General features: G+C 31.6%; 1 protein-coding gene across 1 annotated transcript; it reads left to right on the top strand.

Annotated features, from left to right (window-relative positions):
- Positions 1 to 540: 540 nt before the first annotated feature.
- On the top strand, positions 541 to 25,094 carry LOC129217154 (uncharacterized). The gene is made up of 6 exons (XM_054851414.1): positions 541 to 633; positions 12,651 to 12,704; positions 17,336 to 17,361; positions 18,857 to 19,192; positions 20,801 to 21,106; positions 23,039 to 25,094. Exons 2-6 carry the CDS (start codon positions 12,671 to 12,673, stop codon positions 23,702 to 23,704), a joined length of 1,368 nt encoding a protein of 455 aa, XP_054707389.1. The 5' UTR covers positions 541 to 633; positions 12,651 to 12,670; the 3' UTR covers positions 23,705 to 25,094.
- The last annotated feature ends 249 nt before the right edge of the window (positions 25,095 to 25,343 follow it).

Raw genomic sequence — 25,343 nt, forward strand, 5'->3', positions numbered from 1 at the left:
TTGTCTCCGCAGTTCGAGGACAAAATTAGACCTAAATAATCTACTAGATTCGAATTCTTTTGTTTTCACGGTTGGAGGACAAAGAATGACATTTTTATATTAAGTTTCAATATTTCTTTACGTAACAATAAAAAAAGAAGGTGGAAATTTAACCCAGTCAAAATTCAAATAATCGATGCATCACCTTATGAAATACAAGAACTACTAGCTGCCATTTGAAAGTAGTGTCCTTCGCAATCTTTGAATCAAAGATCGAGGAAGTAATTCTATAAAGAAAGAAACTAAAACTTTTTTACACTGCCATAAAACAAAAGCTGCCATAAATTGGGACAAAAAATAAATTCAAACAGAGGCCATCTTGACCAATCAACCACCATGAGGCAGATTCTAAAAAGGTGGAGTCCCCCCTTTGCATAACTCGGGTAGAAATCAAAGACTTCAGACGACAGACAGAGCGGAAGGCGAAACCGCTTTAGAGTAAAGTTGTAGTGCTTAGTTTTTAGTTAACACATTTCGTTTTTCAAAGCCGGTAAGTAGGTTACAGTCGCAGATCAGTGACGTAGGTCGTATAAAAGCATCTACCGTATCTGCTTCGAACTGCATTTGGATTCAGGAGTTCATTTCGTGGAGAGAGTAAGTATTTTACTAGGAAAAGTGTTTTAGATCTTGTCTTGATTTATGATGGATTACTCTGAAAGGATCAATGCATCTTATTGTTTTGTAACCGATGGATTAAATAGTGTTGATTTTTATGGTTATTACGAAATGTTCAAATTTTACTTTCACTCACTTTAACAATAGCTTTAAATTTACCAGATTGTGTAAAAGAGCGTATGTGTGTGTACATATATATATATATATATATATATATATATATATATATATATATATATATATATATATATATATATATATATATATATATATATATACATTTAAAAATCCTAATTTTAGATTTATCACATATTAGAGAGATGTGACATTGAAAACGAACTGTTAAAACATCTCAAATCCCGTAGGATTTGAAGAGAATACTTTTGACATAAACTTTACAATTTATTAATAAGATAAATGTGCTAAAATTTTTAATTCTATCAAAAGCATGAATTTTGTTTTATACGAATAACTAAAAATATTTACTTATTATAATTATTTTTCTTAGACCTTATAGGAGGAATGGAAATGTATAAAATTAAATTTCAGTTTCGTTTCAGTATTTTATTGAATTTTATTTCAATGTAATTCCAGCCCAATACTTCTACTGTGTTGTACATAAATACCCTTTCAAGTTCGAGTTAGTTGGTAAGAGGATTTCAAATTTCCTTAGCTGTTTTTCTTCAACGGAAATTATGAAACTTTATAGCAATACTGCTCCACTTATTCCAAAAAATCATAATTCTTATTTAACTGTTTGCTTTGTTAAATTACCAATATTCTATTTGAGCAATTATTAATTTGAAACTCTAAATGAAATTATTTAGAGAATATTCTACGAGAATAAAACTTTTAATGCTGAAGTTTAAAATTACAGATAACTTAGCAACTTTGTTTAGTTAATCATAGTAAGAATAAGCTTCCGCGATGAATTTTATTGCCATTTATTTCATCATAAAAAGTTGTGTTTGCTTATCAAGATTTGGATTTTATGCTTTGATCTGTTAGCCTCCCTCTTCTAACTCATTTTTCCAGCCATCATTTATTTCGATGGTTACGTTTTGAAGCAGTAATGAGAAATATTATTTTGAAGCTTCATTCAACGGGACTCTCTAGTCACATGGTGAATGTTTTATGTACATAGTTGTAATGCGAATAACTGCAGCATTTTATTTTATAAATATTATACAGTGAAACCTCCGAATAGCGGACAGTCAAGGGACTAGAAGTTTTGTCCGTTATTGGGAGGTGTCCGCTATTAGGAGGAACTACTTAATTTACCTTTTTCAAAATGGGCTGTTGTTCACTTTGTAGAACACAATCGAAACAATTGCGAAAGGTTTACTACATTTTACGTCACGTGTAATTAATCTGTTTTTCCTTAATAAAGGTATACTGACAGCACACACTTGTCTTAAAAAGCATTTAATCAATTGAAGTAATCAATTAAAACAGTTTGACATCTCTTTTTTGCATTACCAACCCCCCTCCCCCCCACACACACTTTTTATGGTTAATTTATTTATTTTAGCTCAAGTATCACTATTGCATGATTGACAGTTAGCAATATGACCTTGAATATGGGCAAATCTTTTTCATGTCTAAAACTTAAACAACCCAACGAAACCACGACGCCATAAAGCCGACTACGACCGGCGCCGATCTGCTCAATTGCATCTCCCGAGAGCCCCAGTTAGAAAAAGCGCCCAGTTTCCTCTTTTTTATCTTAACTTTTGAATAGAAAAACGTATGTTAATTGTTAGACTGACATCAGTTTTCACTTATCTGATTCAATACTCTCAAAACTAGACGTTACAAAATTATGACTTTTATTTTCTTTTTCATTTTTTGCTGCCCGCAAAAAATACCATGCCTTTTAGTTCTTTTTTTTTTTTCTGCCCCCAACTTTTAAGCCCCAATCGCGGCGTCTGCCCATTACCACTCTTTTAATTCCAAGAAACAGTGATAAGGAAATTACGGGGGGGGGGGGATATCAGTTGTGGAGGATGAAAAGCTTTGTAAGGCAAGCAGTTACTAAGATATTCTGTGAAAAGAAAAAAAAAACGGAAGTGCTACGATCGCAAGGGAAATTTTTTGTGAAATAACTGTCCGTTATTCGGAGTGTCCGTTATTCAGAGTGAATTACATGGAATGGCCTATATTGAGGGACTGGGACTTGCAAAAATGTCCGTTAATTAGAGGTGTCCGTTATTCGGGAGTGTCCGTTAAGGGAGGTTTCACTGTAAAACTAAATCTTATTTTAAAACGAAAGAAAAAAGAAATGTTTTATTTTTTAAAATTTCTTTAAAATCATTGTGTAATATCACAATTGTTTGTGAAAGTTTTCTCAATATATGTTTCAATCTGGAATTTGTACCAGTTACAATGATTCCTTTGTCCATGTAAAGAATCTGTTTAATATTGCAAGGATCGCATTTTGGAAGAATGAATATTAATATCATTATTAACACTATTTAAAATTTTAAGTTAGTTCAAAAATTTAAGCAGAAACCAAACTTATTTTTAAAAGTTTCCAACTGATCGGCAAGTTTTCCTTTCCTTCAGAAAAAAAAATAACATCGAGAATGCGAAATGATGAGATGATTTACTTTAAAATTAATTTAATTAGATGAATATAATTAATTGGTTTTAATAATTTATTAATTTCATGAATAGTTTAAAAGGAAAATGACGCAGCGAAATGCTTTCTGAAACTTTAAATATAATGGTAGAAATTTCGCAAAACTTCGTACATTATCATTAATTCTTATATCATCGATTATTAATACAAAATCGTTTCTCTTTAGTTAAATACATTTCGGTTATCCCTAGTTCTGTAAGTTTTATCACACCTAGTAGTACAGTAAAATTTAAAGAATGATAAAAGTAAAGCATAAATTGTGCAAATAAAAATAAATAAGAGAACACAGAGTGAAAAATGAATGCAAAAAATGAATTTGCAAAGCCTTGGCACTTATAAAATAATATTAAAGTGTGTAATAGATTCATTTCAGACAAATAAAAAACTTATGGTGTTATATAAATTACTTAGATGTAGTAATGAAGGTCAAAAACGATCTTCTCTAATTAAAATTTATTTTACGCTTTATGCTGCTTCTCCCATTAAGAAGTTGTTTTTTCCGCAACGTCAGGATAATTGTAACAAAAGCTTTTTTACGCAGTGCCGTAGGAAAAAGGCTCACGAAAAGGCTATGTCGTGAAGGTTCGCAGAGTATTGAGGGGGACGACTTGTGTTTTCAATGTTGTGACATTTTTTTTCTGCTTTCTTTCTCCTTCAAATGAGTAAGGTGTCGATCTGCGCATTCAATGGGGTTTTTTGAGCTAATCTTTTGAGTTGTGATAAGAATATATTTAAATGATGCTCATGACATTTAAATGGTAATGAAACGATTTACTGATTTCGGCTTAAAAATGTAATTATTTTCATGCTTTGAGCATACATTTGCAAACTGGATAATTACTTTCCCGTATCACTCCGCAATGAAATTGAATAAAAAAATGTATCACACTCACTTTTTTCCGAATTTTCCGTTGTTATTCAAACGACGAATTATTCGTTCATGCCATTGCGTTTGTTTGTTATTTATTGGCAACTGTTTCTCTTAAATCTGAAAGCTGTGTTTTTTTTTCCCATTGTTCAATTTTAAAACTAAGCTTTTGTTAGGTATTTTTCAAATTGCTTTGATCAGAAAAAGTATGAAATGTGTTTCCATTTGTTCAGCAAATTCAAGTGGATTAACGAAATGCCGTGAGGTAGCATGAGCATTTTATATTTATCTATTTATTTATATGTATTACGTATATCCAGAGGTCGGCAAAAGTTGTAAAAGCTTAGGAGTCAGAAAAAAAATCTTAGGCTCCAGGCAAAATATTTCTCAGATTTTAAAGGAATTTTCAGGGAAACATGACTTTTGTTCCGAAATTATTCGCTGAAACATTTTTTTCGTCGTCAGGGCGACTTGACACCCGAGATTTGTCAAACTCTGAATATATCTATTTATAATCATAAAAGAGACCTCATGCGTCAAAATGTAATTTAGATTATTGATACAATTCAGAAACAGTGTCACTTTCACAATGGGTACCCTGTATGTATGCTGCTGGCAATGTATGAAACTAGCGTTCTATACGTTGACAATACATACACGCTCATACATATAGAGAGAAAAGAAAAGAGTGATAGAGAGACAGACAGATGATGATTTATAGATACTTGTGCCATGTCATGACACTTCCTAAATCCACAAAATGTAGTTCATACTATTTGACTTGAACCGTAAAATCGTTTTTGTTTTGATTAACAAGTTATTTTGGAAAAAATTGAGTTCTTACTGGGGGAAAACCATCTATGTACTAAATAGCGGTCAAACTGCCAAAATGCCGCAAAAATTTTTTTGACTTGAACCATATTTGTTTAGATTCATTTTATTATTTTTTCCCGGTTTTTTTTTTTTTTTTTTTTTTCATTTTTGCTACGTTTATTTAAATACTCTTTGCATTTTATATTGACATCAGTTGTAAAATTTTTCAATTAAAACCGTTATTTTTGTTGATTTTTTTCAAGTCTAAACTAGCAATTTTCAAAAAAAAAATGACGAAACACGTTTTATTTTGCTCTTTCGATAGATATTTATCAGAATTGTATCATTATTACTCTAATTCGCGGTTTCCTGGTTGGACTAGCCAAGAAGTGTAATCCGAAGAAAATCTTAAAAATAATCGACACACATGAACAACCTACGATCTGTCTATACCATGTTATAAAAGAAGGATTTATAAAAGAATAAATAAATACATTACTGTCAAATCTAAATATATTTGAACTTCTTCTAAAGACCTAGTCGAACTCTTTAAGCGCGCGATAATCTGTAACATATCTTAAGCTTTTGATGGTTAAATTGTGCCAAGTCAGCGTTGTTTAGCAATTACTTCTTTATTATCAATCTAATTGTTTATCGTTTAAACTTCGCTACCACTCTCTCTCTCTTTCTCTCTGATCTTTAACATTAACATAATTTTGCAAATAACCTCCAGCAACTATCACTATTCCTTTTTATCTCTTAAGTCTTAAATGACTCAAAGTTTTGCCTCCATCCTTAATCCAGTAAAGGGACAAGTACATTGCTCGGCATTGTTTCGTTTCCACCTAGAATGCATTTCTTAAGACCTGCATGACTCTTGCAGTTCCTAATAGCAGCGTGAGAGACATCATTTTACGAATAGGTCGCCATGTTGTGGGACGTTCTGAGATCATTTTTTTCTTTTTCTTCGCAGTATTTTTCAAATTATTCATTTTCATACACTATAAAAAAATTCTGAGATACCTTGCTTCATGTGTTGTACTTAATTGTTGTTAGAAGTTGCGGGAGCATGTACATCTCTATCAGTGTTAAACTGAATTAGGTAGAAACATTCCAGTGCAGTTAAGTATTTGACAGTTATTAGAATCCATTCTCCACTCACGTTCGAAAAAAAAAGTCTAATGTGAACCGAAATAAAACAAAAATTAGGCTTACAAAAAAAATGAGGGACATAGGAGAAACATCGAGATATCTGAAAAAGTTTTATTTGAGATTGGTATACGTTTGATTGTACAGTAAAGCCGCGATTAACCGAAATAACCGGGACCGGAACACCATTGGTAAATTAAATTTTGGATAAAAGAGAACTGGAAAATGGTGTCCGGAGACCGTAGACACTTAAATTCTGGATTATCGATATACGTCAATTTCGTTGTATGGTTCAGCCACGATTAACTGAAATAATCGGGACCGGAACACCTTCCGTAAATTAAATTCCGGAGCCGGATAAAAGAGAACTTGAAATGTATGTCCGGAGACCGTAGAAACTTAAAGTGTTGATTGAAACAGGTACACTTTAACAAAATAACTACTAAATGTGATGATTATAATTAGACTTTCTAGACGTCCCGGTTTGACCGGGACAGTCCCGGATTTCAGACAAAATTCCGGTGTCCCGGTCGGTTTACTTCATGTCCCGGAAAATGATAAGTTTGATAAAATATGACCAACAAAGTCTAAAAATAAGAAATTGAATTATTATTTTTAGGATAGTTAATTTGTCATTTGTAACATTAACATAAAAATTAATAAAATATTAGATTGTGAAAATTTTTACAACAAGATTAAAAACGAAAAAAGTTCTGGCCAATTGAAAAGACATGAAAATATATTTTAATTTCTTTTTCCTCATTCATATAGTTTCTACTTACTTAAGTAAGAAAAAAAAATGCTTAAATTTATTTGCTTGTTTCATGGGTTTTGGTTCACCTCCGGTTTCGGTTCATAGTTAGTAACCGTTTTTTCATAGCATTGAGAAGAGACTACTCACTAAAATAATAATCTAAAAACTAACCAAGAAAGAGCACCCTTCTGAACACCTACGACACTGAGGGGGGAGAGGCACTTCTGATGTCCCGGTTGAACATCTCAGAAATCTGGCAAGCCTAATTATAATTATGATACTATAATTACAAGCAGAAAATTTGTTCAAAAAATTTCCCCCAAGTTAGAAAATGTTAATTTCATTTTCTGACTGAATGTAAAGGTTTAATCTTTAATACGTTTTAACAGTGCAGTTAACTTTATGTTTTGTTCTTTAATTTTAAACATAAATACATATTAAAAAATAATTATTGAATAAAACAATAAGATCGATCACTTTCTAACTCAATAACATTTCAAAAACCTACACTGTTCTAAAAATTTGTTGAGAAAAAAAAACCAGAAGTAACAGAAACGCACAGATAATTCGGGGTTAAAATAGAAATGAATGAGACTGCCTCCGGTGACCATGAAGTAAGATAGTTTATCAATTGTTAATAATAATAATAACAACAAATAAATAAATAACATTCAAAGAAACAGTCGCTGTTTAAAAGAGGTTACGGTTAACAGAATTTCAAATAATCGAGGTTCTACTGCATAAAAATTCGAATTAGCGTAAAAACAGAAACGGTGATCGAAATGAAATGAAATGAGGCAGTGAGAAGCAAAATTATGTAAGTGGACAGTTTCAAGTTTTGAGTAAAAAGCGTTTTTAGTTGCAATCTTCGGTAGGCTTTCATTGAAAGTTTTTTTTTTTTAATCCTGCTGTAGAGCCACACCTACTAGGGCTATTAGTACAACATCTTTCACTACAACAGACCAGAGGGTCGCCTACCATTTGTACTGGTTATCTCCAAATTCTTAATTTTATCACTTGCATCCCTTTGCTTCTCACTACCTCAGATGAAATCTCTGTAGAAAAACAGTTCTGTTCCGCGCAAAACATAACTTACCAGGAAAGATGCGATGTTCCTGTTTGCTTGATTTGTTATTCAACTTGGTTTTCTTTCTCAATTGTACACAGATTATTTTTATTTCCTTATTTTTTAGCTATTCAAATCGTTAAGAATTTTTTATAATGTAAAACATTATTTGCTTAATTTCAACTGGGAAGTTGTTCTATTGATGATTTGCATTACAATGCAAACACGTATAAAATGCATTACACGTATAAAAATAGCATTCCTTACCAATATACATGGAGTTTGAAATAAGGGAAACATTTGTTTCAACTTTTTTAAGAAAAGCAATTTCAAAAATCCTGAGTAAGTCCAACACAATAACTTAAAATAACTGCATTTTGAGGATTAATACATTTTCTATGTTTCTTAACTTCTTATGTGATGGGGAAAATAAACTTTTTTTAAATAACTTTTTAAATCCTTGCAAAAGAAATTAAAATTTTATTTCAAATGAAAAATACTCTAATTTAATAAGCTTCAAAAGTTAAAAAAGGGGGGAAAACAGTTGAAAATGCTATAGTAGACAAAATTGTTTCCAGAAAAATAAAAACACTTAACGATGTCTTGTGATTAGCAAGCAAATCTGATGACGGGAAGCACATGTGATTTATTTTAACTTGAAGCTATTTTTTTTTTTCAATATGGTTACAAAAAGGTTGAAAATTTCTTAGCATCACTATAAGTTAACATTACTTGTTTCAAGATTCAAATCCGAAATCTTTTGATGGGAAGCCATAAAATACTTTTGCAGAAACTGCTTGTAAGTTATTGATCGTCCTTTCTATTTTAAATAATAAGATCCGCTTTTTCAACCATAAGTTTCAACATTAATCCAAAATGAATTTTGGATTAATCATTATGAAAAAGTAAACAAATAGTATTGCGCAATCAGAATTTCATGCATTAACATTTTCTTCGAACCAAAATCGGATCTTTGATGTTTATACTGGAAAAGAGCAGTTTTGTAAATTGATTGAAAGTACCTTTTAAAAATTAAAAAAAAAAAAACACACAAAGTAAATAATCACAGCTTTATGAAAATCAAATTAGCACTTTTGTTTTCTAAAACTTCATGAATTTAAATCGAAAATAGCATGAAAAAAATACAATTCCTATTGATCTTAAATACACAGAATAGTTTGCAAAAGTTTTTTTCTCTTAGTACTGTAGCGACTCAATAAATCTTTAAAAGATTTATTGCATTTTCCTTTACACAGGGCATCGGCAGAAATCAGCCTGATTGCCCTTCTTTTGACTATCCCTTTCTTTTCGTTACTACATCTTTAGAAAACAAATCAAGTTATGTAGAAATGTTCTTTGAAACCAAAAAAAAAAAAAGAAGAATTTTGTAAAAATATTTTTTTCGAAATTGTGAATCAAGTTAGGGTTAATTTTATCGCTGATAAATCATTTACCATACAAAACACTGAGGAAATGGGAGCAAGCAAATGAGCTAACTCGGGTGATATCAAAAAATTATCGAGTTCAGAAAAGTTGACGTTGGCGAAGTAAAAAAAAAAAATTAAAGAAAAATTATATTCTATAGTTGGAGCAAACCTAACCTGGTAGCATTATGAAGACTATTCAGATCCTAATCACAGCATTAAGATGCTGCTAGGTTAGGTTTTCCCCAATTATAGTAAAGCTGCATTTTTCCATACTAAATCTTCAAACGGCTAAAACATTTGCTGCGTAAAATACTCAAACAGCCCTGATAAAATAGCGGTTTTTTTTAATTAATCGAAGTTAAAAAATTTAGAATGGTAAGGATAAAGAATCATTTCAAAAATAATTTTCCACCTTGATGTGGAATAGTCAAACAATGCAGTTTTAGATATGAGGAATTTCGAGTTCCGTTTGATGTGATTGATTTCCTAAGCCAGTATTTCGAACCTAAAGACAAAAAATTGTGAAAATCAAACATAAAATCTATAATGGTTGGGGTTTACGAAGATTCTCAACATTCTTTGTGCCTTCAGAGGAAAGAATCACCTCTTCGCTTGCTAATTACTGACACATTGGAAAACTTCTCAGTTAAGAGCATTTGAATTCATTAACATAAAAAAGTAACGCAGAGGAGAGTCAAGAGGAATAGGGCAGCGCTGCACTTATGCCGAAAGAAAATGCGAAAAATTATTTCCAGCTTGTTCACTAGATGACCTTTAGACATTTGCTGCTACATCTATTATACAAGTTAGAAATAATTTTCCCATTTTACTTCTAAATAAATGCAGCGCTGTCCCATTTCTCTCGCCCATCACATTCTCCCCAACTCTCCTGTAATCATTGACCCGAGGAAAAAAGGAATGATTAGTGAAAGTTTTATTTATTACCAGTTGATAGTTGAGAACAAAATGCACGACTTTTCCTCATTCTGTTTTTGCATACTTAGAGGAACAAAGTATTTTCTTTTTCCCCTTGAAAGTGGAAAGCCCCTATATGAAGCAAAAATTCTTAAAAACAAAAGTTTTTGACAGAAAAGAAATTAATTAATATTTTATAGACTATAGATAAATTTTAAACGTCATCTCTTTTGCTAAGGTCGTTTCTCTTCATTCTTGTAATTCAGTTCTTTTTAATAATTTCATTTAGATTCAATGCTGTTTTAAAATTTTAATGACTAATGGATGAAAAACATTTTTTTTCATGTTCTTCAATTGCTCTTCACACTCAATTTCAATTTCATATCCCTATTTAAATTTCCTATCTTTATTAAAAATCAATTTCAATTTTAAATCCCTCCCTTTTCAATGAGAAATCATTTAATCCAACAACGTATTTCCTGTTCACGTGAACTGAAGGGAATCAAATATATTATTTCGAATTTTTAAACACAATTTTCGCATTGTGAATTCATTTTATGTCATTAATATCTTTCGTATTATTAGATTTTGCTTCCTTGAGAAAATACATGCGCAGTTTTTTCTTTGTTATTAAGAATATAATTGAAACATACTGACACATATTTATAAATACTAACACAAAATAGAGCGAAACCCAAAAATTCAGCTGATTGTTCTTTGAACTTTGATTTACTATTGCGTTTCTTAATTGCTTGCTAAACATAGATGAACTTTCTCCTTATAACTCAAAAGTTTCCTGATTGTTGAGACAGAATGTTTCATCAGTTTTTGAATTAAAATATATAGTTCAGGGAGTATTTTACTTCCTTGAAAAAACTCATGTATATATGTTTAAAACCATGTAGAATACAACTGAAATTCATTGACATATTTTTGTTAATATTAACACACAACTATCTTGGAGAAATTCTAGAACTCAGCTGATTCAATTTTTATCCACTTTTACGCTTCTTAATTTCAAAATTTTGATGAAGTGTCTCTTTTTTTAATTCAGCTTTTGCTGAGCATTGACATAAAGTGTTTCATCAGTTTGTAAACTAACGTATGTGGTTTTATCTGTCTCATTTCCTTTATTATTTGTCAAATAATCATCGTTATTTTTTTTTTATCTTCGCCTATAAAATTCATTTAAAAGCTAGTTTACTTTTAAACGGAAATTAAATTAGTTTTTCAAGTAACCTAAAACTGAACTTATGCGTCATGTTGAAGTTGCAATTGTTTAATTTCAGTTTAAATGTTTTAATGCCAAATTACAAAACATAAAATGGCAAACGATACTTTGTGCTTTTTGGCTTTAAGAGACAAAAATGAAGATTTTGAACTAGATGGATTGGAAATCGAAAACAAAAATGCCAGTACTCTAAAACAATTTCTGTAACAACCCTCTTCTGTTAAATTTGTATGGACATTTTTAATACAAATTAATATGAATGCTAAATAATTAAAAAGATTTCCCTCAGTAGAACTCCGAGAAAAAAAATAGAATAAACGTAGAACTGATGTTCTTTTTCCCTGTACATAATGTAAGCATCTTTGTAGAGCTATATTGAATAGTTTTCATGTACTTTCTACATGAAATATGAATTTCTTGATATTATAACTAAACAAAATTTATTCAAAAAAAATTTCTGTTTGAAAAGATACATGTGAACGAGACAATCTAAGGAAATATTTCGGACAGCCAGCCCAAAAATTTAAAAGTAACGATATAATGTTAGAAAATAATTTTACTGTTTCAATTGCATTACTTATGGCAGTATATGTTAATAAAAAATGCAAAAACACGTTACATAAATTAATTTGATGAGTTTAGGGATTTGAGCTTGCCAGGGGAGCTACGGAGGTATTTAAAGGGAGTAAAAATTTTCTTTCATTACAATTGTCATTTTAATATTAATAATAAATTGTTACACATTGAAATTCTCCCATATACAAATTAATTAACTAATTTATATATATATATATATATATATATATATATATATATATATTATAATAAAATTTGTAGATTTCACTTGTTCCTATTTTCAACAGATCGCCAATGCCTAAGTTGTTGACTTAGACATCGGCGATCTCCTAAAAAGACTTCACAATTAAAGAAAAAATGATTAAAAGTTGATCAAGTTTTTAGCTTTACAACTAAATGCTAATAAAGCTCAGTTTGTGTTTAGCTTAATGCGTACAGATTGCAAAGCAAAAAAGAAAAAAAAATTGAAATTCTACGTTATGTTCAAGTGTTGTGTCTATGTTGCTGTATTTTTTTTAAAGAATTATACGTTAATTAGAATGTTTTTCCACTTCAGGTAACATTGTGAAAGTAAAAATGAGACTCCTCGTTCTAAGCATTCTGTTATTAGGTAAGTGGAATTCCTTAAGCTTTTATGCTTTATTTGAGAAAACAAAAGGTGATAACATTTGTTCTTTTACTTTTAAGCCCATAGGTTTTTTTCTGAGATTTCTTCCTAAGTAAAACTGCTTTACAGCGATTTCATTGAAGATAACTCAACCTTTCCCCTGAATTTTTAATTCACAGCTCTAATAACCTACATCATTCAATTTAGTCATATATTAGAAGGAAGTTTTGATGGTGTTTTTCGTACACTGTAGGCTCACATTAAAAATAAAAGAAAAGTTAAACATTCTTGTCCATTTCAATTTATACTGATGCTTTGAAAATAAACCGAAAACAATAATCATAATCTCGAAATGTTATAACTGTACTTTTTCTGTTCTTTTATTCTCCGTTGTGTTTCTATTCTGTAGTGATTCCAATTGAAATGATCTCATGTAGGTCCTATCATTCATGCATCATCATACTTTTCACTAGGTTTAACCTAAGTCGCTTTAAATTTATCTTTTATCTTTCTAATATCGATTTCCTAATGATAGAAACTGCATATTTTTGCTCTACTAAAATATTAAATAATCTGAAAATGTCTTTGATAATTAAAAATATATTTTATACTTTAAACTAAGCACATATGATTTTGTTTTTGTTTTTCCTTTTATTTTTGTTCTGTTGAAACTCAAAAAAAAAAAAAAAAAACGTTTGTTCTTCATCTATATTATTTTCCACTTTCATCACACAGCTTGTTTTTTCTTCTATGACTAAATTTTTACAATGCAAATTTTAATCATTTTCGAAGGCAGCGTCAAAATTGCAAAACCTAAAAAAAAAAATTAACTCAGTACTATTGATATTGGAGTTGGAATACCTTAAAGTACATCATACTCCAAAGTAAGACTAAAATACAAAGAAACAAGAGCATTCCGAGAGAAATGCGTAAATTATTTAGAGGAAGCTGTTGCTCACTGGACCACCGCGCAACGCACGTTGGCCTGCAATCTCGAGAATTTTCATACTATCAATATTTTTTTTTTTTAGTTTATGACTAACATATAGAACATACAGTCCTACGAATCCTATGATGAAATCGCATGGCATATATAATTTTTTTTCAACATAATCAACAGTTATGTTGAAAAAAAATTATTTTAGAAAGAATTATTTCAGCAGTGCTGAGAAATATTCAGAAATCTGCAATTTTACTTTTTTTAACGGTGTTTATCAAGATTGAGCAATAAATTGAAATTCTCTCCTGAAGTACGTTCTTTTAGTTCACAATTACTTGTAGTTACTTTATTTTCTGTGATAAATAAAAGCATTGGGATGGTATTTTTTCAAACCAAGAACCCGGTGTACTTTGGTTCACTTTTAGAAGACCATCAAACAGGGGCGGCATTTCAGCATTACATTTGGGGGGTCGAGCTTCTTAAATAATGAGTTACCTCAGTATGGTACAAAACGCACACTGACTAACAAGAGGTGGTCATGAAACTAGTCTAATATTAACAATCAATAATGTTTAAAAACATGATAACTTATAAAATGTATTGAAATTTATGATAAAATCTTAATTCATTTTATATGAAACAACTTGATACTACAGTTTTTACCTTTTAGTGAATTTTTAATGAATGTTTTTCGGAATTCAGAAGAACGGGAAATCATGCACTAATCCATCAATGCTCAGGGTAGCGCTCTTTTTCCGGTAAAGCTAAAGATAAAAAATTTTTGATCCATGGTGCTCCGACAAAAGGTCTCTAACCTCCTGAGACATAAAAATGATCTTGCTCAACTAGCTGAGCTGGTTGGATTAGTTAAAAAATTAATTGAGGTAACAAAGCTATGCATTAAAATATACTTTTCAGATCTTGCTCTTCAAAATTACCCAGGCAACTTTAAAAATTGCGAGGGTCTTCAGTTTTCATCATTGAATAATCTAGCCTCTGTCTACAAAACAATGCTTCGTGACTCATTGAAATATTTTATTTTTTGTTTTCAACATCCAATCCAGATAATATAGAGCAAACAATACAGAAAAATATTCATCAAATCTTGAGTTATTTTCATTAAAAATGAATCTATTGGTTTATACAAAATATTAAATCAATATTTAACTTTTCATCATCATGGAGATATTTGTTACATATCCTAAATTGATTTTTTTTTTAAATTGGAGCAGAATAAGATTTTTTTTTTTGAAAAGTTACACGCTTGGTTGAAATAAACATACAAGTTAAAATCATTAACAGTTTCAATTGTAGACTGAATTGAAACTTGAATAGTCAAAAAATAACGGTAACGGATTGAAGATGTTTTGATAGAGCAAAGCATTGTTCAAAAACTTTCCACGATATACACAAATTAAATAAAATTTAAACGAAGTCATTCATGTTAGAGGGCACCAGCTTTCTCACTATTGAAAGAATCGTTTTGCAATAATTCTGCCAGACGTCAAATCACTGCTTTGAAATTATCGAGAAATGCTTTATTGTTTTAACTATTGAAGACCATCTTGTGTCAATCCGAGTCATAGTTAAAGAAGGAATTTGTTGATGTGTGATGTTTATGTTTTCAAAAATAGCGTGTATTTTTAAGAAGTTTCTGTGAATGAATGCTATGTATTGAGTAGCTGGAATGTTTCTGTACTTGAAAAAAGCAATATACACTCAATAAATAAACATACCCTTAAAATATGAGCGTAAAATCAATGTTATGTCTCAAGGAATTTTCTTTTGAAAATCATGCAAACCACTTGCTTGCACGGCCTCTCATACTGTATCTACCATCGTTCCAGATCCAAGTCCAGATCTGCGTTCCCATAGATCCCGCAGTGGGGAGGGGGGGGGGGCATGTCCTTAAGGGGCCAAACGACCCAAGAAGTTGAAAAAAAAAAAAGCACTAAGGCTTGCAAATATACACTGCTGGCCATTGGGAAGAGGCCCTACAGATTTTGTTGCAGGGGGCCCGAAATTTATAGATCCGTGTCTTATCGTTACACTGGGCACACACAATGAGGAATTTAGCCTTATATATAGGAAAATTACTTCTTAAGTTAAAGCTCACCATGGTTCTACGTCATTTTTTTCTGTGCTGAAAAAGCCAGAAAGTGTTTCATGCATTCAACGGAGAACACTTGTTTGTGCCTGGTAATGTGTCGAGTTTCATCAACTATTTACTGAGAATGAGAGCGATTTTTTAAAAATGAAGAATGATTTGCGATTAACAAAAATTGAATTTACCCATTTTTTATCATTCTGCTCAAAAAAATTTGGGGGTGCGACCGCCCCCTCTTGCCCCTCCTATTTGCCGCCCCTGCCATCAAACGAAAACTTTTAGAAGAATTAGAAAAAAAAAATCTAGTAATAGCCACAGTAAAGTTGATAAAGACCGAAATGGTGTTGATTCTTGCGAAAATGCAGATGCTTCTGGCACAAACGGCGCAGAAGTAGAAGATAAATTTGATATTTGGTTTTATTTAATGTGTTACATCGATCTCCTTAAACTTGATGTTTTTTTCATTCTCAACACACAAAAAATATTATTTAGTCGAACCTCCATATATCGAACTTCCACATATAGAAATTTTCTATGTATCGAAATCCCAGCACATTTCTATGTTCATTACATCGAAAAATTGTTTCTATATACCAAAAAAATCTCTATATATCGAAAAAAAAATTTCGAGACATTCATAGGTTTTTTTTTTCTACTTTAAACTGCGTGTGTGTGTGTTTGTTTCGTGAAAAATGAAGGTTAGCGGAGAAAATTATGTTCACTAAAGGTTGCTACGAAATTCATAAGGAATCTGGGGTTCAGGTGTGTGTGGATAGGTCGTTGTTCCGTTCTGTAGTTCTTACATTCCCTCAAACTTATTTCAAATCTTAGTTGTAACTAGTAACACTGTAAAATCAGTTTCAAGCTATTCCCTTTGTCTGTTGATTATCATTCCTAGTCTTTTTAGCTTCAATAAAAATCATTCAAGTTAAGTAGATTGATTTTTTACTTCTCTCGATTGCATTTTCAAAACGAAAATCCCCTAATGAAGTTGAATTGCCAAAGAATGAAGATGTATGAAGGCGCAAAAATGCAACTTCTGTTAATTTTATAGTTATTAACTTCCATTTAATCTGATGCTCGTTTAAATTAGAAATTGGGTTTCATGCACGAAAATTAGCTTTAATTTTAATGCTTTAGGAGGTTTTTATGATAAAATAAGATCATTTCTATCGATCGAAATTTTTTCATATCGATTTTTTTCCGCCAATTTGCTAATTCGATATATGGAGGTCCGACTGTATTTGATAATATTTTTCAGTGAAGTTGCCACAGAAGTTGTTTTCGTAATACTGACCCACGTACCATGGGCCCGGGACATGTCGGTCCAACTAAAAAAGTTCTGTTAAAAAATTGATCTAAATACAGGCTAATTAATCGAATATTCTCAAACAAATGCTAGAGGAGGAGAAATATTTAATCAAACTTATGCTAGAAAATCAAACTGCTCATGAGAAAAATGAAAAGTTGAAAAAGCAAATCAACGTGCCCCAACTCCCCCCCCCCCCCCATCCTGTTTGAAAAAAGTACTTATATTTGTAATTTTTTGGCAATATATTTCAGATATGGTTTTGCTATTTATTTCAGGTGTAGGGGTGTTTGCAGAAGAAAGAGTGAGTAATTTACTTTTGATCTTTCTTGCTATTTTTTTACGCATACAATTTTTAATGTTTAAAGTATGAAGATCCTGTCCATTAACGCCTAACAAATTTCATGGACGTTAAAACATCGTCATTGATTCTTTTATAATGTACTACTATTGTCGATTGTTTATGAATTTGAATACTAACATTTTTATAACATTTCATAAAATGATATAAATCTTCACTCTATTGAAAAGTAGTATAACTTAATGAAGAATGTTTTTTTTTTTTTTTTTTTTTTTGAATAAAAATCAATGTTTTTGAAAATATGATTTTCACGCTCATTAAAAGCTTTTTTGTTTGAATGAAAACCTTGTGTTCATAAATGTTGTATTCAATCAAATATTTCGTTCAAAAGTAATATGAAATTTTGCAAAATGTCTTTTTAAATAGCAAGAGTTGAGGATTATTATATTGGGTTATCACGGTAAAATTCGTTGTCTTTTCAAAATAGTGGAAGATTTCAAAACAAAATTACGAGAAAGCTGATAAATTTTCTATACATGAGTAATGACTGCATATTTATATACTAAGTTTAATATGACACACATATATAAACATATATATAAACACACAAATGTGGAAGAATTTTAAAAACGAACATTAATAATTGAACTTCAGCACAACTTTGAAATGTTTAATGTATAACGGTTTCTCCTTCTGTTAAGAAATGTAGTAAGAGCAAATTTTGTATAATTATACGAAAATGCATATCTCCATTGACCTGGATTTTTAAGAAACTTTCGACGGTTTAAAGAAAGAGTAAAATGAAGTTAATGTTTCAGCTTCTTTCTCTGCTCATTTTGCACTCGCTTTCATAAGTTATATACAGTAAAACCCCTCCTAACGGACACCCTCAAATGAGGACACCCCTCTTATGCGGACAATTTTTAATTCCCCGATTCCAAGGCACTCCTCCATTGTGGACGAAAAAATTTGTCTCGTTAGTGTCCGCATTAGAGGGTTTTTACTGTATTTTGTTTCTTGATATTATAGAATGCTACCCATCATTTTTTTAGATTTTCCTAAGTTTTCCAGAATTTTTAAATAACCAATTTTTATTTATTTTTATTTTTGACTCGGTCTTTGGATTGTCTTTCTATGCAATGATTTTTCTGATTTTTCCAGCATTTGCGCTTTATTTAGATTGTAGTTAATAATTTCTACTTTTGGCCTAAAATTATTTTACTTACTTACGTTAAAAAATGCATCAAGTTTTTGTTTTAACTTTAACTACTAACAAGCCAGTTTTCTTACAAAATGAGAAAAAAGTTTCGTTCAAGCAAAAAAGAAATTTGAGAGGTATTTATTCAATCAGCCACGATCTGTGATAGCGAGCATCATTTATTCCTTAAATATCATCTGTTTGCAAAACTAGATGTTCATGTCTGATTTTCTAGAGGCTCGTGATTTAATTTGTAAAATTAGGCGATTTTTTTACACTTTTACTGGTATTTCACACTAGGTCAAGAGACAAGCAACGTACACGTTCCCTGGGCCGCGCAGTGACAGACAACCGTCCCACAGACAACCCAACCCATACTACGTGGAAGAAGCAGAAGAAGAAGTTTATCAGCCCCCTCGAAGACAATTCCAGGCCCAACCGGTGCAACCACAGTATTCCCCAGCCCAAACCCGGGCTACAGCCCCTGCTGCTCCTCCCCCACCTCCTCCGCCTCCCCAGCAGCCTGCTTATGAAGCCCCAAGGCCGGCAGCACCAGCCCCAAGAACACAAACACACAGCGCCTCAGCAACTAGGAGAAGATCTTCATCAACATCATCGAGCAATAGAGCGAACAAGGTGAGATTTTCCCGTGTACATTGAGCTTCCCATTATTAGAGTGTAGATTACCAGGTTTTCGGATTATCTATAGTTTGAAACATCACTTGATAATCAGTTTCCCCACTCTTTTTTGAATTGTGCCAAAGGGGAATTTGGATGTTTTAATGCATAGAAACTGAGATCAATTACTAAATATTACAGTAATAGATGTATTAAAAGTTTTACTTGTTTTCTGAATAGACATATTCAAAATAGTTACTGAAACTTACACACTGCTGCTGCATCACCAGTAATATACTGTATTTTCATTTAGAGAAAGAGTTCAAAATAAATGTCTCAAATACTCAGAACCAGAATATATTTTTTTCAAGACCTTGAACTGACAAAATTTTGAAAGTTCGCTTGGAAAAACCATCTTAGTCTTATACGCGAACGACACCAAAATTATATCGGTTCTTTTTGCAAAGGATAATTACCGTTCCCACCAGCATGTTTCACGCACTTATTTTATGCATTTTTATCTTTTTAAAATTCAATTTTAGTTCTAAAAATACGAATGGTTTACTAACATTTTTTTTTTTATTTATTTTTTTAAATAGAAAATGTCGTTTAGTGTCAGTTTGCTTCAAATCATTTGATGATTTGTATCAAATAAATGTCCTATTAAAATCACATTCAAATTAAATGTATCATTAAATTTCAACAATCGCATTATTAAGACAGCCTTTATATTATCTGATTCTGAAGGCATTATACTTTCAATGAAGTTACGAGTAATAATATATTTACAACATATTATCTGTGTATAGTTTGTGTGTGTTTTTCAAGTGGATAAAAACAATATTCAATACACTCTTAATTCAGTAATATTTATTGCATGAGAAATCTAAGACGAGGGACAAACATAAAGCAACTTTAATTTTTACTTCAGCATACGAAGTGATTGAAGAATTTAATTCATGAAAAATGTCAATCTCATCCAAAATTTTCATTTTTATCTCCCTTGAACCAATGTTGATTAGGTTTTGCGACGTCTGTAAGTACTTGTGTACGTAGATTAGATACCTATGATGTGTAAGAGCTGGAGTCCAACTTGCTGCTGTTCGTTATTCTGATCCTAAAAATTTGCTTTCCAAGTTTTATATTACAATTCGCAATGTTTGAGAATCTTTCTGGGCCAACTCGACAATGAGGAATAACTAGTCAATATTTTAAGCTTTAATCATTTAGTTTTCCAGGAAATATTTATACTTACTTACATTAGTATCAGATTGTAAAAATATGGTTTGAAAACAGCATAGCTCATGTAAATAAAAATTCTGAAATTTCATTAAACTAAAAGAGCATTTCGACCATTCTAAATTTTTGGAGCATTTTTAGTATCTACAGAAATAAGAGATTTTTTGAGACTGACACATTTTTTGATCTACCTTCAACAAATTGAGAAGAATTGCAGATGGACAAGGATATCTATGTTATCTTTTGCTCCAGATTACCTCTTATATCAACTCCTAAACTATTTACCAGGAGTTTTGCCACACCCTGTATATAATTTAACTATAATTGTGTGACATTCATCCCAAACTACGTTAGAAATAAGTGTAACATAATTGAAAATTATTATAGTATGGCTCCGCTCCACAACAATCTTTGAATGCACAAGATGACGAAGAAGAAGAACAAGGGCCTGATCCTCTGACACTCCTGCTTCAAGACTCTCAATTCAGCTGCAGCGGTAAAAATGACGGTTATTACGCAGACGACAGTGTCAACTGCCAGGTATTCCATTACTGCGTCGGAGGTGCTAAACATTCATGGATGTGCCCGGAGAACACAGTATTCCATCAAGTTCATCTGAATTGTGTTCCAGACGCCCAAGACATTTGTTCTCAATCTCAGAAATTCCATTTCGTCAATGAATATTTATACAAAGTAAGTTTTTTTTTTTTTAATGCTCTGCCCTTTAGTTAAATTACGTGTAAAAGAATCCTAACTAACAAAATTATTTTAATAGAATGGAAAAACTCTTTAAAAAATTATTTCCCCTTTCAAGAGCTCCTAACGTCACTTTAAAAAGGTCAATGTATTTTCGGAAATGTTAGCAAGAATTAATCCATTTGAACTGGACTCTTTTCTGCTCACCCCTTCATAATAATTTAGTGAAAGTCTATTTTGCAGCTTTTATACTTAAAAAAAAAAAAACATATTGCTTATTAAAGAAATGGTACTTTTCTCTATCACTTTCAAAGCATATTTCAATGGGGCCATTTCCGATACTTTAAAAGAATTTTTTTCTAAAAGAGCATGTTTGAAAACGTAGGATCTGACCATTTTTAAAATAATTTGACTAAGTTTTATATTTAAAAAAAAATAATAATAATCAGTGCGCTTTCATTGTTTACACTTCAGCTGAGGACATCACATTATGAAATGCCATTCACTGATGCTATTCACAGAGCACAGAGTACACACACAATATTTAATTCCCTTCTTAACTCACATGTACTGGCAACGATATAATTGATAGCAAGCGTAGAGCGCAATATTTAATTCACTTCTTGATTATCATAACGTGGAAACGAGGTGGACAGATGCGCCGAAGTACATCATTTGTGACGTTTTTTTTCAAAATCGGACATTTAAAAAAAAAATTAAAAGTTAAGCGTTGGGAAAATGAAAGTTTTTTCTCGCTCCATGTTATTTTTATTTTGCTTATTTTATCAATTTCAGTGACTAAAAATAGTACGTTTGACTAAAGGAAACAACCCCATTCCTTAAAAAAAGAGTTTTTTTTTTTGAAAAAATGACCTTTTTTTATTATAAAAAAAACTTTTTTTTTCAAAAAGACAAAAACCGTTTGTGAAGAGAAAACTTTTAATCATGAGAACAATCACTTGTTTAAGGACTTTGGTCGTAAAAACAACAATTTCATGGGGGATGTAAGTTTCAAAAAATAATTATGGCCAAGAAAATACTTCTCTTAAAGTACAATAAAAACTCATTAATTTATCCCTGCACATCAGTTAAGTTGTCAGAAAAGAGGGAAAAGGCTCGCCCCCCCCCCCCGCCCCCTAAATATGAGTCCCGTATTTGAAGAGTATAGATTTTCCAAAAAAAAAATTACTGTAGTTTTTATTATGCGAATATAAGTTTAATAAAAAGAAATAAGAACTATTGACTCTATTTCTTCACGACCGTATTAATTTTACAATCGGAATTAAAAATCTTGCATGTCTGTTCGCTAGAACTACAGTGAAGAAGACGTTGTAAGATTGTTTCTAAATATGTTAAAAGAACTTATAAAGAGAAGAGCTTTGAACTGTGTTTTTGTATCTAATTCGCAGAGATTTTGAAAAGAAGATTGGCGGGGCTCAAATGAACAGCAGAAGCATTATTTAAATGTATTAAAAGTTGTAAGATCAAACGTTATGTGTGCCAAAGTAATATTTTGATATCAAATAGGTTCGTGAAAAATATTTTGCATTTTTTGCATTTTCATCGTTTGTATTTCAGAGTGTTTATAAACTTGTTACAAAAAGGTCAGTACACAAATGTGCAACTTGCAGTGCTAGTTTCCAATTGAATTTCTGAAATATTTAATGAAGCGGAGAGCAATAAACTGACACAATTATTAATAGGATACTTACATAAAGCGATTATAATTTTCGTTAAATTCACTTAAAAAAAACTAAGTTGTGGGTTGCTTTCTTAGGAGAATATGTATAAGGATTCATTTTTGTTTTCTTGAATAAAGTCACTCAAAATAAGATTCTGAAAAATATTACGTGCAACTGAATTAATATGTTTTTTAAATTTAAAAACTGAAAGTGAAATTACATTTGTGCTTCATCGTTTACTTTCCAGCCCGTTGATTATGAAGGACCCAACAACACAGCCCGATATTCCCAACGTTACTACCCCGATGGATACGTTGTAGGAGATCCTCTGGTTGCCCCACAAGAACACTCTCCAAGGAGACCAGCCCCACCTCCCCAACCATCCTACCATCCAGAACCAGCTCCTGCTCCCAGACCACCCCCCAGACAAGTTGCTCCAGCCCCACCCCCGCAACCACAGCCATCCTACAGGCCAGCACCACCTCAACACAGTCAATCCAGGCCTGCATCCAGACCATCACGGCCTGTTGAGTCTTATCCAGCTGAAGCTGCTCCACCACAAGGATACAGATCCGTGCCTGCAAGCCAGCCTGAAGCTGTACCACAAAGATACCGTCCCCAACAAGCACCTCCTCAGGGATACAGGGTGGTGCAAGCTCAGACACCACAGGCCGCACCACCACAGCACGCCTCGTACGGCAGCAGCAGCAGCAGCAGTGAAGAACACCAATATCCACCACAGCAGCCCCAACAAAGTCGAAGGCCTGTAGCTTCCCAACGACCTACTGCTGCTTATGGCCCTTCATCAAGGCAACAATATCGTCAACCAATAAGTGCCAGGTCCGCTGCAGCCGCTTACCAACCATATGCTTCCAATCAAGCTGCAGGTGTTGAATACGATGAAGATTACTAAACTCAGTCATTTCTTGTAGGATTTTGATGAACTAAGTATTTTTATATCAGCGTGTGGTGTGCATTTTCCATTTCACGTACGTCCATTCATCCATCGCGCAGTCAACGAACTTGCTTAATGATTTCCCACTTGCCGGTACGTGCCTCGTCTTCGAAATCTTCCGCCAAAATCAATTACGTAGTTAATCAATGGCAGAGGTCCTTGAGCACACCGACACAACAAGGGTGAGGAAACGCTCTTCCCTTTTCCTCTAATGGAACGAACAAAAAGAACGAGGTTTAAGCAGCTGTAGATTAATAGATCACTTGTTAAAATTACTCAAGCGAAGAAAAACTACGGAGACCTGCCGGGAGGTGTTTTGGGAAATCTATTGAATATATTTTTTTTTTCTTCATCCACTTTCTGAGCTTCTTTCGATTGAATTTCCCATTATGGTGTTTAAAATTGTTTACACTTTTGTTAATTATTTAAGCACACTTTAATGTGAAATTTTTCGATTTTATTTGATATTTAAGTTTTGTAAAACCTGAAAAATTGGATGCAATGAAGTTTTTAAATTATTTACAATCTTGACTAATTATTGAATTCTGTGAGTAATATTGTTTCGCGGAATATTAGTTGGTAACGACATTGATATTTTGGAACAAATATTTTTGTAAACTATTTCACATCATGCAGTAAAGCAACAGGATTATAAGGATTTTTTTTTTTTTTTTTTTTTTTGTAAAATAACTTCTGATGTCATTTTGTATAAGATCATCTTTTACATTTGATACCTAAAATTAGAATAATGTTGTTATTTGAAATCACATAACTGACATCTTTAGTCAAAATTAAATATACGCGAAATTCAAAGTAAAAGCAAAGTTTAAATAAATGAATTCAAATAATAACAACAATAATAAATAAATAAGGTTAGAGCTTTTTAGTCAACTAAGTGTTTACGAACGATTTGTAATGAAAACTGTAATTACATTTGGAAATATAGAACGCATGAAAAACTCATAATTTAACGTGAATTAGAAATACAGTTTAACCAGTGCAGTGCAAAATTAAGTAAAACACCAATGTGTACTTTTTCCCTATTTTGATGCAAGAATGCCAACATAATCTAACAATAACTTATTACAAAAAAGAACAAATTGATTTTCCAAAATGCTCAATACAATTTGAAAACATTCTAAAGACGTCTCACGTTGCAATTTAACATTTACTTGAGGGAAAATTCATAAATAAAACAACTCAATTGAAGCACTTGTAGCTTCAATTTTTTGAAGTTACCATACGTGCACAACAGTATACATTTCAGGACATGTTATTTCTCCTTCATACAATTTTACTTTCTTTTAATTACATACATAATAAATACTATTCTAGCCAAATATCAAAAATTTTCGAACACAGTTAAAACTTTTAGAACAACAGCAACTTTTTATCAAAAGTTATTGTATTAAAATAACCAGATTTGATAAAACTTCAAAGCATTTTGTACTGTGCCGTACATTAGTATTAAATCAATGTTTCATACAAGGTTTTATTTACGAAGCAAAATTGTGTATTTTAGTTTTTTTGATGTTGTTGTGAAATACATGATGTCAATTGCAATTGTTTTTGTACAAATAATTTTTGCAAAATAAAG

This window comes from Uloborus diversus, chromosome 2, assembly GCF_026930045.1.
Source record: "Uloborus diversus isolate 005 chromosome 2, Udiv.v.3.1, whole genome shotgun sequence".
NCBI classification, from domain to species: Eukaryota; Metazoa; Arthropoda; class Arachnida; order Araneae; family Uloboridae; genus Uloborus; species Uloborus diversus.

Coding starts and splice junctions, on each gene's coding strand:
- LOC129217154 (XM_054851414.1), top strand. CDS start 12,671: ATGAGACTCCTCGTTCTAAGCATTCTGTTATTAG. Junction 12,705..17,335: donor TCTAAGCATTCTGTTATTAG/GTAAGTGGAATT, acceptor TATTTATTTCAG/GTGTAGGGGTGTTTGCAGAA. Junction 21,107..23,038: donor TCAATGAATATTTATACAAA/GTAAGTTTTTTT, acceptor TTTACTTTCCAG/CCCGTTGATTATGAAGGACC.